The sequence below is a fragment of the Chlamydomonas reinhardtii genome, chromosome 12 (genome assembly GCF_000002595.2).
Source record: "Chlamydomonas reinhardtii strain CC-503 cw92 mt+ chromosome 12, whole genome shotgun sequence".
In the NCBI taxonomy this organism is placed as follows: Eukaryota; Viridiplantae; Chlorophyta; class Chlorophyceae; order Chlamydomonadales; family Chlamydomonadaceae; genus Chlamydomonas; species Chlamydomonas reinhardtii.
In genome coordinates this window covers 9,059,682-9,072,975 of record NC_057015.1, presented here as the reverse complement: position 1 = coordinate 9,072,975, position 13,294 = coordinate 9,059,682, and the positions used below count along the sequence as shown (strand labels likewise).

General features: G+C 62.1%; 4 protein-coding genes across 4 annotated transcripts; 3 read left to right on the top strand and 1 right to left on the bottom strand.

Moving 5' to 3' along the window:
* Positions 1 to 500: 500 nt before the first annotated feature.
* Positions 501 to 4,966, top strand: CHLRE_12g542950v5 (uncharacterized protein). The gene is made up of 13 exons (XM_043068798.1): positions 501 to 689; positions 819 to 936; positions 1,045 to 1,134; positions 1,210 to 1,434; positions 1,654 to 1,745; positions 1,946 to 1,984; positions 2,201 to 2,391; positions 2,555 to 2,657; positions 2,959 to 3,110; positions 3,403 to 3,517; positions 3,740 to 3,802; positions 3,947 to 4,024; positions 4,278 to 4,966. The coding sequence occupies exons 1-13, from the start codon at positions 672 to 674 to the stop codon at positions 4,395 to 4,397; spliced, it is 1,404 nt and encodes a 467-aa protein (XP_042919167.1). The 5' UTR covers positions 501 to 671; the 3' UTR covers positions 4,398 to 4,966.
* Positions 4,967 to 5,020: 54 nt separating this feature from the next.
* On the top strand, positions 5,021 to 8,399 carry CHLRE_12g543000v5 (uncharacterized protein). Its single transcript, XM_043068799.1, has 9 exons — positions 5,021 to 5,064; positions 5,252 to 5,308; positions 5,560 to 5,619; positions 5,808 to 5,825; positions 6,051 to 6,143; positions 6,480 to 6,568; positions 6,891 to 7,019; positions 7,265 to 7,333; positions 7,517 to 8,399. Exons 2-9 carry the CDS (start codon positions 5,293 to 5,295, stop codon positions 7,742 to 7,744), a joined length of 702 nt encoding a protein of 233 aa, XP_042919166.1. The 5' UTR covers positions 5,021 to 5,064; positions 5,252 to 5,292; the 3' UTR covers positions 7,745 to 8,399.
* Positions 8,400 to 8,460: 61 nt separating this feature from the next.
* CHLRE_12g543050v5 (uncharacterized protein) lies at positions 8,461 to 10,356 on the top strand. The gene is made up of 4 exons (XM_001693880.2): positions 8,461 to 8,692; positions 8,793 to 8,878; positions 9,091 to 9,204; positions 9,840 to 10,356. Exons 1-4 carry the CDS (start codon positions 8,582 to 8,584, stop codon positions 9,880 to 9,882), a joined length of 354 nt encoding a protein of 117 aa, XP_001693932.1. The 5' UTR covers positions 8,461 to 8,581; the 3' UTR covers positions 9,883 to 10,356.
* Positions 10,357 to 10,358: 2 nt separating this feature from the next.
* CHLRE_12g543100v5 (uncharacterized protein) lies at positions 10,359 to 13,250 on the bottom strand. The gene is made up of 7 exons (XM_043068801.1): positions 13,044 to 13,250; positions 12,813 to 12,923; positions 12,541 to 12,667; positions 12,340 to 12,390; positions 12,114 to 12,215; positions 11,871 to 11,966; positions 10,359 to 11,516 (listed from the first exon to the last, which is right to left on the bottom strand). Exons 1-7 carry the CDS (start codon positions 13,136 to 13,138, stop codon positions 10,401 to 10,403), a joined length of 1,698 nt encoding a protein of 565 aa, XP_042919165.1. The 5' UTR covers positions 13,139 to 13,250; the 3' UTR covers positions 10,359 to 10,400.
* Positions 13,251 to 13,294: the final 44 nt, after the last annotated feature.

The following is a 13,294-nucleotide window of genomic DNA, read 5'->3' as shown; positions in this document are numbered from 1 at the left end:
GGGCGCCGCGCAGGCCCCACCTGCATCGCCGTCAGGCAGGATGCTTGGCAGATGGAGCAGTTGTACCCGAGCTCCTGAGACCTTCGGCGTGCCTCCCGCGAGGGTCTAGGGTTTGGGATGCCTGGCAAATATCCTCACTTAACCGGACGATGTAACGTACCGTCCCAGAGGTTCTCCTGGATGAGAGCCCTGTCCGGCAAATCCACGGGCGGGCCCCAGTGCTAAGCAGTGCAGTTCATTTGTTACAAATTACAAACCATCAACCTCAATGTCCTCGAAACCAGCCACCGGCAGCGAGGCGTGGGTGGCACAGTTGTCCAGCGAGCTTCGACCCGCCGGCAGAGGCGTTGAAGGCACGGTTGAAGGTGAGAAGTACCCCCGCCTCTGATTGGTGAGTCCCCTCCTGTGCCGCGACCGTGTCTTGGCGCCAAACCCGGATGATGGGGAGCTCCGGTCTCCTTTGGTCTTACAGAATTAATTTAACCGTTATAGCTTTGGTAATATCCCTGGACCAGTTGATGCCTTCTTGTACTTACCTTGCTTCTCTTTGAACCTGCGCGATTGTTGCTGTTCTTAAAGCTGTGAGCCTAGTGGAGCACTGAGAAACTTAGCTTCATGCGCTAATTGAGGCTGCTCGTTAGTGCGCGGGCTAAATTCGATCTTGGGTGCAAATGGCGTCGCCCTTCTCGGTAAGCCAGGTTAGCCGTCAGTAATGCATGTATTTTGGATCGCGGCTTGATAATGAACTGGGGGATTGGCTAAGCGCACCTGGCGCACCTTGCCCCTTCCCTCGCGCCGGACGCACGTCCCTACCGCAGTTCGGCGCTGCACCGGCAGCACCACCTGCCAGCCCTTTCGGCTTCTCCACGGCGAATGCAGCTGCTGCAGCCCCAAACACGGCACCAGCCGCTGGCACGACGGGCGGGCTCTTTGGTGGTGAGCTCCGGTTGGTGCGCGGTTTTTCCTTGTGGGCTCGTGGTTGCGTCAGCGGGTCCGGCCGTGCGGTTCCCGCGCATCAGCTCACTGGCAACCGTGTGTTTGCAGTGAGCTCCACTCCTGCGGGCGGATTCAGCTTTGGTACAGCAGCAGCCGCGGCACCGACTGCAACACCTGCCTTCGGAACCACGGCCTTCGGTGCGGTTGCCGCCCCTAAGCCGGCCACAGGCGGCGCCTTCTCGTTTGGCGCAGCAACAACTGCACCTGCTGCAGGTGCTACAGCGGCGGCGCCGGTCTTTGGGGCCACAACGTCGACCTTTGGAGCGCCGGCGGCGACTCCGTCCCTGTTTGGCACCGCGCCAACCCAAGGCTTCGGAGCAACCACCACTGCGACGCCGTCGCTGTTTGGCGCCACTGCGGCGCCCGCGACCGGCACTAGTGCCTTCAACTTTGGCTCGGCGCCGGCCGCGGGCACGACCAACACTGGACTGTTCGGCGGTGAGGTGCTCCGAGGTGGCGACCGTCGGCCTTGCGTGGCATGACTGGACAAATGCGGTGGCACAGTCGTTGAACATGTGGTTTGGTTGCAAGAGCCCATCGTTGCTGCCGAAGCGCGGGTGACACGTGCACGAGGCCGGGCGGGATGCATGTTGAATGCCTAGTGCTATCCAGTATGTGGCCGACTTGCGATCGTCTTACCTTATTTTTGCGGTGCAGCGCCCGCTGCCGCCACCACGGCAGCAAACATCTTCGGTCAGCCAGCGCAGCAGCCGGGGCAACAAGCCAACATGTTCGGGGCCGCGGCCCAGGTGGGCAGGATGTTTTACGCTGAGTGGGGCATTTGTACCTGCAGTGATGTCCTCTGCACCGGTGGTAGCGCAGCTAGTGCTGCTGCCTCCGTGTGCCTTCACGGTCGCGGCTGAGGGGTAGGAGTAATCGTGCAGCCCCGACAGCAACCCAGACGCAAACTTACCTGATTGCTACCCACTTGCAATTTGTTGGCCCACAGCCGCAGCTGCCGGGGCTCGACCCCAGCGGCCTCACACAGGTGCGCACCCGGCGCCTGCCTTGATCTGCTGACGTGTTTACTCTGCCGTCCGCGACATCTCCTGACATTTGCACATCTTTTCCTACCTCATGCCTTTCGCACGGACAGCTTCCCCTCTTCCCATCTTTCCGTTTTCCCTCTCAGCCTGCCCACCTCCTGCCCACTTCCTGCCCACCTCCTCCCTCCGCCTGCCCTCCTCCCCAACCCGACCCACAGGATGACGCTGTGCGCGCGCTGACGCGCCTGGCCGCCGCCTACACGCCCTCCAGCGCCGACTACCGCTTCCAGACGCTGTTCGCCAGCGTGGTGGAGCGCCCGGAGCAGCGCGTCAAGCCGGCGGGGCACGTGGACGAGAACCGCTGGCGCGCGGCGCTGGCCGCCGTCAAGGGGCCCGACAACCCGCAGAAGTGAGCTGAGGATGGGGGACGGAGCTTGGTGGTAGGCCGTGGTGGAGGGAGTAAGGGCACGGAGAAAGGGTGCTGTAGGTTGAGCGGCACGGGTGAGCGGGAGTGGCACGCTTCACATGCGTAGCGCTCATGCACCGACATCTCCTCGCCCCGCGTCGCGCAGGCTGTGGCCGGTGGCCGCCAACGGCTTCCGCGACCTCAACACGCGCAGCCGCATGCAGGCAGAGGCCGTGGCGCAGAACGCCAACCGCCTGCGGGAGCTGCAGGTAAGGGGTGGATGGTGGCGCGCCAAGGCAATGGCTAGGGCGCCGTGCGGCCGTTGTGCTTGCACATTGCTCACTCCCGCGGTCTACTCTGCAGCTACTCGCTCTGCCTTGGGAGGCAGCGTGTGGTGATTGCATACCTCGGCCGCCCTGGCGTCGCATGCATGCCCTTGCGTTGAGCGCCTCACGTGGCGGTGATGTGTCTATCCGTCACATGCTCGCGCATGTCATACAACCTGCGTCCCACTGCCCTATATTTTCGCCCATCGCTTACCCTGCCCTGCACTGCCTCCCCCGCCCGCAGGACCGCGCCGCCGGCATGTCCCGCCGCACCACCGGCGAGTTCCGCTCGCGTGTAGAAGCGCTGCAGCGGCAGCACACCGACCTCAGCCACAAGCTGCTGCACGTGATGCGCTGCGTGGATGCACTGGAGAGCCGTCTGGCGCTGTCGGCGGGGTGGGTAGGAGTGCGGGGGAGACGGGGCAAGCTATGTCACTATGTGGCTATGTGGCTGTGAGCGGTGAAAGCGCGCGAGTGGGTGGAGTGCGGGGGAGACGGGGCACTATGTGGCTATAAAGTAGACAACAAGCTGCGTTGGGGGCTATAGCCACAGTGGCTGGAGAGTCTGGTGTGGCGGTCGTTGGATACTCCGCAGTCCGCACGCGCTGCTTGCACGGTAGCTCCCCCTCTGCCCATTCCTCCACTTACAGTACCCCTTGACTGCGTGCCCTGTTCATGGCCCGTGCAGCTACAACGCGCAGCAGTCCAGGCAACAGGTGGCAGAGCTGGGCCGGCAGCTGGGGCGGCTGGAGGAGGCCGTGGCGCCGGCCTCAGCGGCGGCGGGGCTGGAGCGCCGGCTCGAGGTGCGGGGGCCTGGGGCCTGCATGGCGTGGATGCCGGGCAGCCGGACCGTAGGTTGTAAACTTGGTTTGGTGGGCCTGTGGGCATATGGGCGCGGCTCTGGTTTCCCCCGCGCCTGCTTGGTAGGGTGGCAATCGCACCACCAACTGGCTGGGGTCACCGGTTGCCGCCTGGGGTCATCAGTAGTTGACTTGCGCTCTCGGACATGCGTTGCATGACCACAGGCAGTCGCGGCTGCGGCGCGCATGCGCGCTGGAAGCGCCGAGTCCTCGGGCGGCGTTGCGTCGGTGAGTGGACAGGGCCAGTCCCACCAGAAGCGGGTTCACTCCCAACAAAGCATGCACTCCGCACTGTGCTCCGTACCGCACATATGCCAGCATGTACCGGCTTTGCCACCGGCGATGACACGTCGTATCTGAATCTGGATGCAGGTGAAGCTGGATGAGCGCTCGCAGGCGCAGCTGTTCGCGGTGCTGCGCGACCACGCTGAGGCCGTGCGCCAGCTGCAGGTGGGCCGGGGCTCAGGCTGCGGGGGCGGGGGCGGGGCATGCATTAGAGGCTGTGGCACTCATTTGCGCAGTTGAAGGGCGTCCGCGTTTCCAGTCCGGCGCGTCCGTGCGTGCGGTAGCCTGGATGCGTGACGGCGCTCATCACCTATCGTCAAGACCATGTGGACAGAGCGTTGCTGCTCGATATGTTGGGCACTAACATAGTTAGTAGCAACTATGTTGATTTCTCCTTTTCCCCCGGCCTGGCTTGCAGGGTGTGCTCAAGGCCGACGAGCTGGACGTGGAGGTGCTCAAGCGCCTGGTGGCGGCGGGGCCGGCAGGGCCGGGCGGCGTGGGTGCCGAGCTGGCGGGCGCCGCCATGGGCGTCATGTGATGTGGCGCTGGCCTGTGTGGTAGCGGGAAGAAGGCAGGGAGGTGGTGGGGCTAGTGGCAGACGGTGGCGTGGCGTGGCGTGACGGCCGGGTCGGGTGAGGCTGCAAGCATGGGGTTGAGGTATGCTAGGGAGTCTGTCTAGGAGCGCTGTCACTGGGGTGGTGCTGTGGGTCCGGTGGGAAAACATGCATCTATGGCACCGTTTGGGAGTCACAGGAGACCTCGGGGAAGCCCCCTTGATGGCCCCACGACTCCCCGCACGGCATGGCCCGTACGGCATTGAGGGAAAGCCGGACTATGCAATTAACACGCTGGCAAAGTAGATTTCCAGTCGGACGTTTCCTCCACCAAGATGTTTGGGGTCAAAGTGAGTGGAATTTTTGGTGTGGCTGAGCAAGTAGTGGGGGACGAATTGCACGGAAAAGTCCAGGCACGCTTTTGCACGTTGATAGATCGAACACTGCTGCAGCGCTGCGTTTGGAACCGAAAATACTGTGGCGTATCAATGCATCTTGTATACCGTATTACCCTGCAGACTTCGGGAAATCTTATTGAAAGCACATTCAATTAGCGCCCTTGCGCGCTTGTAGTCCGCGACGCAATGTCGAAGCTAATTCCAACTCAGAATGTTGCCGCCACCAAGGTGCACCCCCTACCCCAGGAGCCTGGTGAGCGCGTGACGCAACATGGACAGCATGTCCAGTCACCGGCGCTGCAGTCACCATGTGTAAATGCCTTCGGCTCGCATATAAAACATAAATTGTGCTCGCCTCCAGGGCTTGGCGAGTGGGGCCCCCCGTGCACCCCGTTCAATACTGCTTTTGAAGCGAAGTCCCCGCCTTCCGCCGTGTGCAGATGGCCAAACGAAGTCTGGGAAGCCGCATAAGAAGTGGAACATGTGGTCCATCATAGGTGAGGGCGCGCGGTATGCAACCAGACGCAGGCGTGACATGTCGTGGTCCCCGCGGCGTGCCGCAGTAGATGCATAGTTATCTGGCACTTTTGGGGGTTTGGTGTTACGTAAACCGTCGTGTGAAGGGACGTGCTGAGACACGAACCTCGAATGGGTGCGGCTGGTGCGTGTCGCCGGTCCACAACTGGTCGTCGGCCGAGCGGGGACCATGGCCTTGGCTAGTCACTGCCAATTCCTGTCATTTTTGCAGCTCACAAGCAGGGCGTGCAGGCGACCAAGGAGCGGTTAAAATCCTACTGGACCACATTAGGTACGAGCGATGTCGTCTGACTGATGAGCTTGCTGTTAATACAAGGGTGTTGTGTGGCGTCCATGAAGGCGCGGTCGTCGCGCCGGCGCGTCTCAGATACGTCTATCCAACTTCAACCCCCCAGCCACTTTTCGGGACAAAGACCAGCAATCTCATGCGCTGATCCGCCGCTTGTGTGCTCCATGCAGGCGTGACCTCGGCTCTGAGTAGGTGGTGCGTTGCAGCGTGCTGACGGTGTGGCACGTTGAGGGGAGGGCGGTGGCAGGCGGGGGTTTGGCAGTTCGCTGCTACTGCGAAAGGATGTGTGATTGCATGGGCTGTCTCAGTCTAGTGTCCCAGTGCTGCTCATGTGCATGCCGCCATCCTCGTAAATGCTCTGAGCTCAGCATACCGGCCGCGCGCCAATCCCGCACCCACCGTCGTTCGTGCAGTGTCCGCCCTGACATACCCAGCCGTTACCTCACCACCCATCACCAAGCAAACCAGCGGCTCAGATGTCGACGACCCTCTATTCGTTGCGTACGGTGAGGAACGGGGAACACGCGGGTGGAAGCACTTGACACAGAGGGCAGGCAGGGCAGCAGGAGGTGACGTGCACTTGGCCAGTTGGATAACAGGTAGCATGTAACAGACCGTCCCTGGTCCATCTACCGTTCTGGCCCCTTCCGTCTCAACGTGTAGCCGGGCCTCCGCTTTATCCTTCTATCGCGTACTCCTGTCGGTTGGCTTTGCTCGTTGCCCCCCATCCTACCCTAGTCCTTCCTCAGCTTCTTTGTGCACGGGCAAAAACAGCATCCCCCGGATGCAAACCCCACTGACTCTTTGTGCACCGTGTTGACTGCCTCCCCCCCTTTCGCCAGTGCTGCTGAACACCACCAGCCTGATCATGAGCCTGGTGGTGGTGATCATGTCAGTGGTCATGCTGGCGGAGGTGGACCTGGTGGTCACGGTGGGCGGAGGGGCGGAGGGGAGAGGGGGCCGGGGCCAGGGAGGATGCGGGAGCGGGGGCAGGGCTGAGGGCGGTGGCAAGGACTGGGAATGGACTGGGGAACAAGTGAAGTAAGGTCAGCTGCAAGGCTGAGGTGCTCGTGCCGTGAGTGTTCACGCGCGCGGCAGGACTGCATCCGCCATGGGGCGTGTCCTGTGGCGCCGGGCTGCCCCGCAGGTCCGCAGCCCACGCAGCAACGGCCCAACGCTAGTTGCCAGGCCATGTGGCATAAGCACGCTTGGCTTATCCCTGTGCGCACTGCGGCCCCACACCTTGCGTACAGGACGAGGACCTGGAGGTATTCATCGAGCGCTACCAGTTCCTGTTCATCGGCCTGACTGCTGTCTTCGGATGTTCAATTTTGACTATCATCACAAGCATTGTTGTCCTCGCCTTTTACAACTTCAACAAGGTATGAGGTGGCGGTCGGGAGGCTGTCAAGGGGTGGGGCAAGTGCTACATGTTGCTGCAGCTCTGGCAAGCACGGCTGCGGGTGAACGCGCACAGGGGCTGCGGGGTGCGCAAGCCGAGCCGGGGCGTGGAGTGCATGCGGACGAGGCTGTGCGCTCTCGCATGCAATCCCAGTCCGCTCTGATCGCCCCACAAGTAACCCCCTCTTCGCGCACTGCCAACAAAAAATCCCAAAACCCAAAACAGGGAACCGCCATCGCTTCAGCAGGGATAGTCATGACCGGCACTTTTGCTGTTGCAGCCGGGGCGGCATGGGTAAGTGCAAGCGGAGGGAGGCACGCTGGCGGTGCAGTCCAGAGCGCTGTGGGCTCGGTTCTCAAAGCCCGCATGTATAGCTCTTGAGCTCTATATTCTCGATTTCTGCAAGACCGTGATGCCGCCAACCTCGCCCCAAGAAGCACACTGTCCCCCCATCCCGCCCAACTGCCATGCCCGCAGCTCGCGTTGTGGACGCGTGCGCGCCTCAAGTTCCACATCGACAATGCGAACGCGCTCCTCAAGAATGTGGTGGCTAAGCTGCTTGTTAAGTCGGTCGCGCCCTCAACTGGATCCAGCGGGAGCCTCGACGCGGCGGTGGCCACTGCTGTGGAGGCGTCAGGTGACAGCGGCGGACCAGGCGGGGCAGGCAGCTCGGGTCGGAATCCACGTATGCAGTCGTCACTTTGAGGGGATGGCCAGTTACGGTGGGGGGCTTGCGGTTGTCAGGATGGATGGTGGGTATGTTGTCAGCTGACATTTCCACGACTTGCACAAGCCTGCATTGCCATTTGTTAATTGTGGAGGCGGCCTCATGGCTGCGGTACATGTCAGCGTAATTGCAGCAATGACGAAGAATTGAATAAGCCCATGGGCCATGGAGCCTTACGGGATGGAGCCAAGTAGGTACTGTCTGCACTTGGAATTGAGTGGTTGGGCACCTCGCGACGGCCGCATGCACTTGATTCGAGAACTTGTCAGTGTTGACGATCGTATAATGGCCGCCTCACTGGGGGCAAGCCTATGGGTGCGATTGCGGGCACCAGTGAGCAGAAGGAGAACACAGAGGAGCCTTTGCATGTGCGGCATGTGTGTGGTTTGTCTGGCGGACAAGCACGGCGGACAGGTCAGGGCGCGGAAATGCATGTGGTTACTGAGGCTGCGTTGCATGTTTGGTCGAGCGCTGATATTGGGGGCACAGTTACGTCGAGCGGTGGAGTTGAAGGCAGCTTCAGGGCACGGAGGCGTCGCGACACGCTGAGATGATCGTGCCGCTAACACTGTGACACGCATACTGTATAAATTGGGCCCACACGTCACGTATACCGTGTAAAAGTAAAAGTACGTATTTAAAATCCGTCTGGACATCGTTCAGTTTGACAGTTTGGCACTCCAGCACGAATTCCTTGCAGTTATCTGCCAAGGAGCAGAGCGTTACGCCACATAGTTGCTCGCAACTTAACGCTTAGAGAGAACCTTTATCCACTTTAGGGAAGCCTGGCGAAGCGTCGGCAACCCAATCGGAAGATGGCTGCAACACTCCTAAACTCCGGCAGCATTTGGTTTAAGCTGGCAGCCGTATCAGGCTGCACGGCTGTCGGCTTGGGCGCATACGGGTCGCACGGCTTCAAGCCACAGGTAACAGAAACTCGGGGAGAGTCTCGGTTGCGCCTACGGCTTTGCCACGCGCTCGGTGACGCTTTGTCACGGCCCTGCCCCTCGCGCCCCTTGCTGTCAGGACCCCTACTACCTTGAGGTGTTCCGGCGGGCCAACCATTACCACCTACTGCACAGCCTCTTGCTAGCCATCGCCCCTAGCACCAGGTACGAAGGGAGCAGGACTACGGTGTGGCGTGGGGCACAGTCACAGTTCGCCTCCCCCTCCCCGCCCTCATGAAGCGCGGTTGTTTCCTTCCAGCAGCACCCCAGCCTCTCACAACCGGCTTTGAGCCACTGCATCATAGCACCGGCCGCTTACGCAGCTGTGGCTTGGCCCTTGTGCCTGAAGCCCTGCCACTTGCCTGGGGCGCCTGCAGGCGGCCGTGGCTGGTGGGCGGCCTGACGCTGGTGGGCGTGACGCTGTTCAGCGGCTCCTGCTACACCGTGGCGCTGCAGCAGGAGCGCACCTGGGCCAAGCTGGCCCCGATCGGGTGCGTGGGCCAGGGACCTGGGGTGACGTGATCGGGCAAGGGAAGCAGGAGCCCTGAGGGCGACAAGTTACGCCCAGCCCATGATACCGGTACGTGATGCATGGAAACACGTCGCCCCCGCGCCAACGATGACCCGACCCCGCTGCCAGTACCGCATTACCATGATCCAGCGCTGCTGCGGGATGCTTATCGTGAACCGGGCGCCTGAGGCTGGGGCGAGCTGAGCTGTTTGCTGCTGGCAAGCTGAAATTCTGGGGACCTGGGGTGCTGCAGGCTGGCAGCAGCGGGAGCGCTGCACACAAGGGAGGGTGCAGGCCGTGCAGCGGGTACTAAAATGTTAGGACTGCGGGGACGGCATTGTGAAAGTTGTGGAGCAGATGCGGGTGTCGAGTTAGCTGCTGGAGGCTTGCTGTGGTTGGGTGCGGGGAGGCGTACTCTTCTGCTATCGCCCCGCTCGCATCATCTCACTGCGGCAGGCAACATCCGTCCGCAATCACCAATGCAGCAGATTTGAGCGTCGGGCCATGGGTTGCGTTACAGAGCTGCCTGGCACAGCGTCCAAACAAAGAGAAACCGTGAGCAACATCATACAGCACTAATCCTCCTCCTTTGCGCCTTTATTCTATCGCCCACAGGGGGATGACGTTGATGGCCGCATGGCTGGCGCTCGCATTCTAATTCATCACCAAACTCCTATCCCCAGTTGCCGTTTTGAGGAGGCTTCCTCGGGGCTTGCCGCCGCACGCGGTCTAGTCTAGGTCCCAAACCGACACGGAAATCAATTGTTGTCCACGTATGAATACAGTCGTAGTGATGTGGTGTTCATGTCGGAGGGGACACAGCCAAGCCGAGCAATCACAAGCGGCTGAGCGGTCAATTTCAACCATGCAAGCGCAACCAAACATGTAACACGACAAGGCCTATTATCTACTGTGCCGACCGCTTGGCGCCTGGGGAGTCTCCCGAGCCGCCGTCGGCTTTCCGCTTGCCGCGGTTGTCCCTGCCGCCGCCACGACCCCCGCGGCCGCCGTCATTGTTCCACCTGCCGCCGCGCCCTCCCCGGCCGCCTCCATCGCGTCCACCCCGGCCCCCGCGCCCGCCACGGTCCTGCACGGCACAGAACAAAGCAGCACAGGGGAAGCTCAGAACAGGGGAAGGGATGTGATACATGCAGTCGCAATGTAGGGTCGACGCTTCTAGCGAGAGCAGTGAACGTGCAAGCACAGACACCAACTCCCGAAGTCCTGTCCGCTCCACAAGCTCACCTGCCAGCGGCCCCGGCCCTCGCCGTCCCCCTGCCCCTCGCCCTCGCCGCCAGCCGCCTCCTTCGCCTCCACAGCGGGCCCCGCGCCACTGCCGCCGGCAGCCGCACCGCCCGATGCCGACTTGAGGTGCTGCACCAGCGCGGCCGCCAGCGGCGTCGCCTCCGGCGGCACAACCTTGATGCCGCTCAGCAGGTAACCGCCGCTGCCGCTGCAGGTCATGTGCGGGTGCGTGCGCGCCGGCAGGACCTGGTGCGGCCGCAGCCAGCTCTCCTGCAGCTGCAGCATCACCGCGTTGCGGCTGCCCTGCAGGTGAGCCAGCGCCTCCGCCAGCGGCTGCGCCCAGGGGCTGTACACGGCAAAGGTGGCGGAGGGCGCCAGCAGCGGCCAGATGGCGTCCAGCAGAGCGGTGGGGTGCATCTTTGGGTGCGCCAACAGGCAGCAGTCAAAGCCGCTGACCAGCACACTGCAAAGCGCCTCGGGCCGCGGCATGAATGAGCCGTAGCCGCCACCACCGCCGTCGCGGCCATCGCCGCCCCGCGGCTGCCGTTCTTGTTGCTGCCCGCCGGCGGATGGCCCTGCCCCTGCCCCTGCGTCTGGCCCCGCTGCCGAGCCAGAAGCAGCCGTGGCTGCGTCCACCTCCATCGCCTCTTCCGCTGCGTCCGCCGACTTTGCCTCCTCCCCACCTGCGCCAGCCGCCTCCTCCGCCTGCTGTTTCCCATCGTCCGCCTGCGCGGCCTGCTCCCCGGCCGCCTCTGACGCCCCTGTTACTGCCGCCGCCGCAATCGTCGCCGGCGCAGCTGCAGGCACAGCCGTGGTCATGGCCGCCAGCCCCTCGCAGCGCTCCACCGCCGCCTTGTCCTTCAGCAGCGAGGAGGCGTAGGCGGTGAACAGCACGGAGCGCTGCTGCGGGTCCAGGTTCATCAGCCGGACCGCGTCCAGCGGCGCCGCCCGCTCGTCCAGCTGCGTGGCGCACACGGCGCCCTGCCCGCCCAGCCGCTCCACAGCCGCCGCCGTCACCAGCCCAAGACAGTGCTCGACCACTAACACCTGGGTTGGGGAAGGGACAGGAGGCGAGAGCGGGGGATCGGTGGGACGACCGATGGGGACTGTGTGCTTGCTAACGTGCTGTTGCCCTTGCACAAGGCTCAGGGACCGGTCATGACAGGTTTATGAAGGAGGCGTTTGCTAACATTGTTCGGAGTCCCGGCGGGCAGGGCGCGGCACGGTAAGTCCGCGCTCCGACGTTCATTGGGCCACTGAAACTTCCTCTTGCATACACTTCTAGAGTCACGCCGCCATTGGAGGGGCAATGCACGACTCGACTTAGGATGCGTATTGTAGTCTCGAGCAACCAACTGCGGTCATAGCACATGCTGCCGCTACGCCCTCCGATAACCGCACCTTGGCGCCCGCCGCGACGTTGCCGAGTGACAGCATCACCGCCAGCGTGTCGTGGCGCAGGTTCCACACCCGCTCCGGGCACTTGTCGTAATATGCCTGGAGGCAATAGGGGCAGAAGCAGGACAGTCAGCAGGCGCATGCACTCTGGTAACAGAAGCACAGCAGATACGCGCATTGCGCAGTGCGCAACACGTGCCTGTTTCAAGCCTTCTGTGCGGAAAGTCTAAGTCCCCCAAGCCTCACCTCCGAGATCATGCGCGCTGTGGGCTTGCGCGGCGTCAGGTACGTGATGTACTTCTTGGCTTTGCGCCGCTTGTACTTGTCCTGAGCAAACTCCGTCTTTTTCTGCAGGTTCGGGAAGGATTTGGTAAGGATCAGCCGTGTGCATTGGCTCAGGAGCGAGGGCTTTATGAAGACAATAGCCCACCCTGTGTGGAAGCACACAGTCGACACGCGCAGCGTCCCTCACCTCAAAGGTTGCACTGTTGCTGCATAGGAGGTCAACAATCTCACTGCCAGCCTGTAGAGCAGCAGGCACAGCGTGAGAATAGCAGCACACAGCTAACCCACTCACAAAACACACCCATGTAACCATTGAAGACCACAGCTTTGCAACTCGCCTACTGCACGCGATATTGTGTTGCCCCATCCGCCGCGCCTGTGCACGTACCTTGCCCGACTTCTTCAGCTCCTCAATCTGCTCCTGCGTCAGCTTCTGGTTTTCTGTGTTTCGGTCAAACAGGTTGCTGTTGTCGCGCTCCGTGTCGGTGATGCGCGTGATCTCATCCGCGGGCGGCCTGGAAACAGGAGAGTCAGCATGGTCAGCAACTCCCGCACCCAGCTTCCGGTAATCCTCGCGCCCTCGCTAGCCCTGGCTATGCTGTCCCCCCATGCTCCCAGCAATGCATCTTCCCATACATATCCAGGCCCACCGCAACTCACAGGAGAACCCGCTGCAAGCTCTTGCCGTCGGCGGTGACCTCGAACAGCGCGCCGAAGGGGGCCCCGATGAGGGGTGCAGTCGACACGGTGTACTTGCCCACGCGCATTGTCCTGTCGGCATAGGGCGCATGCAGTCATAGTGTTTAGGCTACGCCAAGCGTGCTCGCGGCAGGAGCAGCAGGCAGCTTGCCGGCGCCGCCAAGGCAACCATGCGCAGCACCAGCTCCTCACCCGTTTGCCTTCAGCTTCTGCACAAATGAGAGCTTCTCTCCATTTACGTCCAGCACTAGGTGGTCACCATCACAAATGACCCCGTCAGCAGCCATTTCGGCTTGCACTGTGTCTCAACCGGCTCGCAAACCCTGGGTCGAAATGGTAGTGCTTCAACGCTAGTGCATTGTAATGTAATGATGCTAGGCCTCTGCGTAAAATAAATACTAGGCGTAGTCCGGACGGGCTCAACAGGCCCAACGGAATGAGGG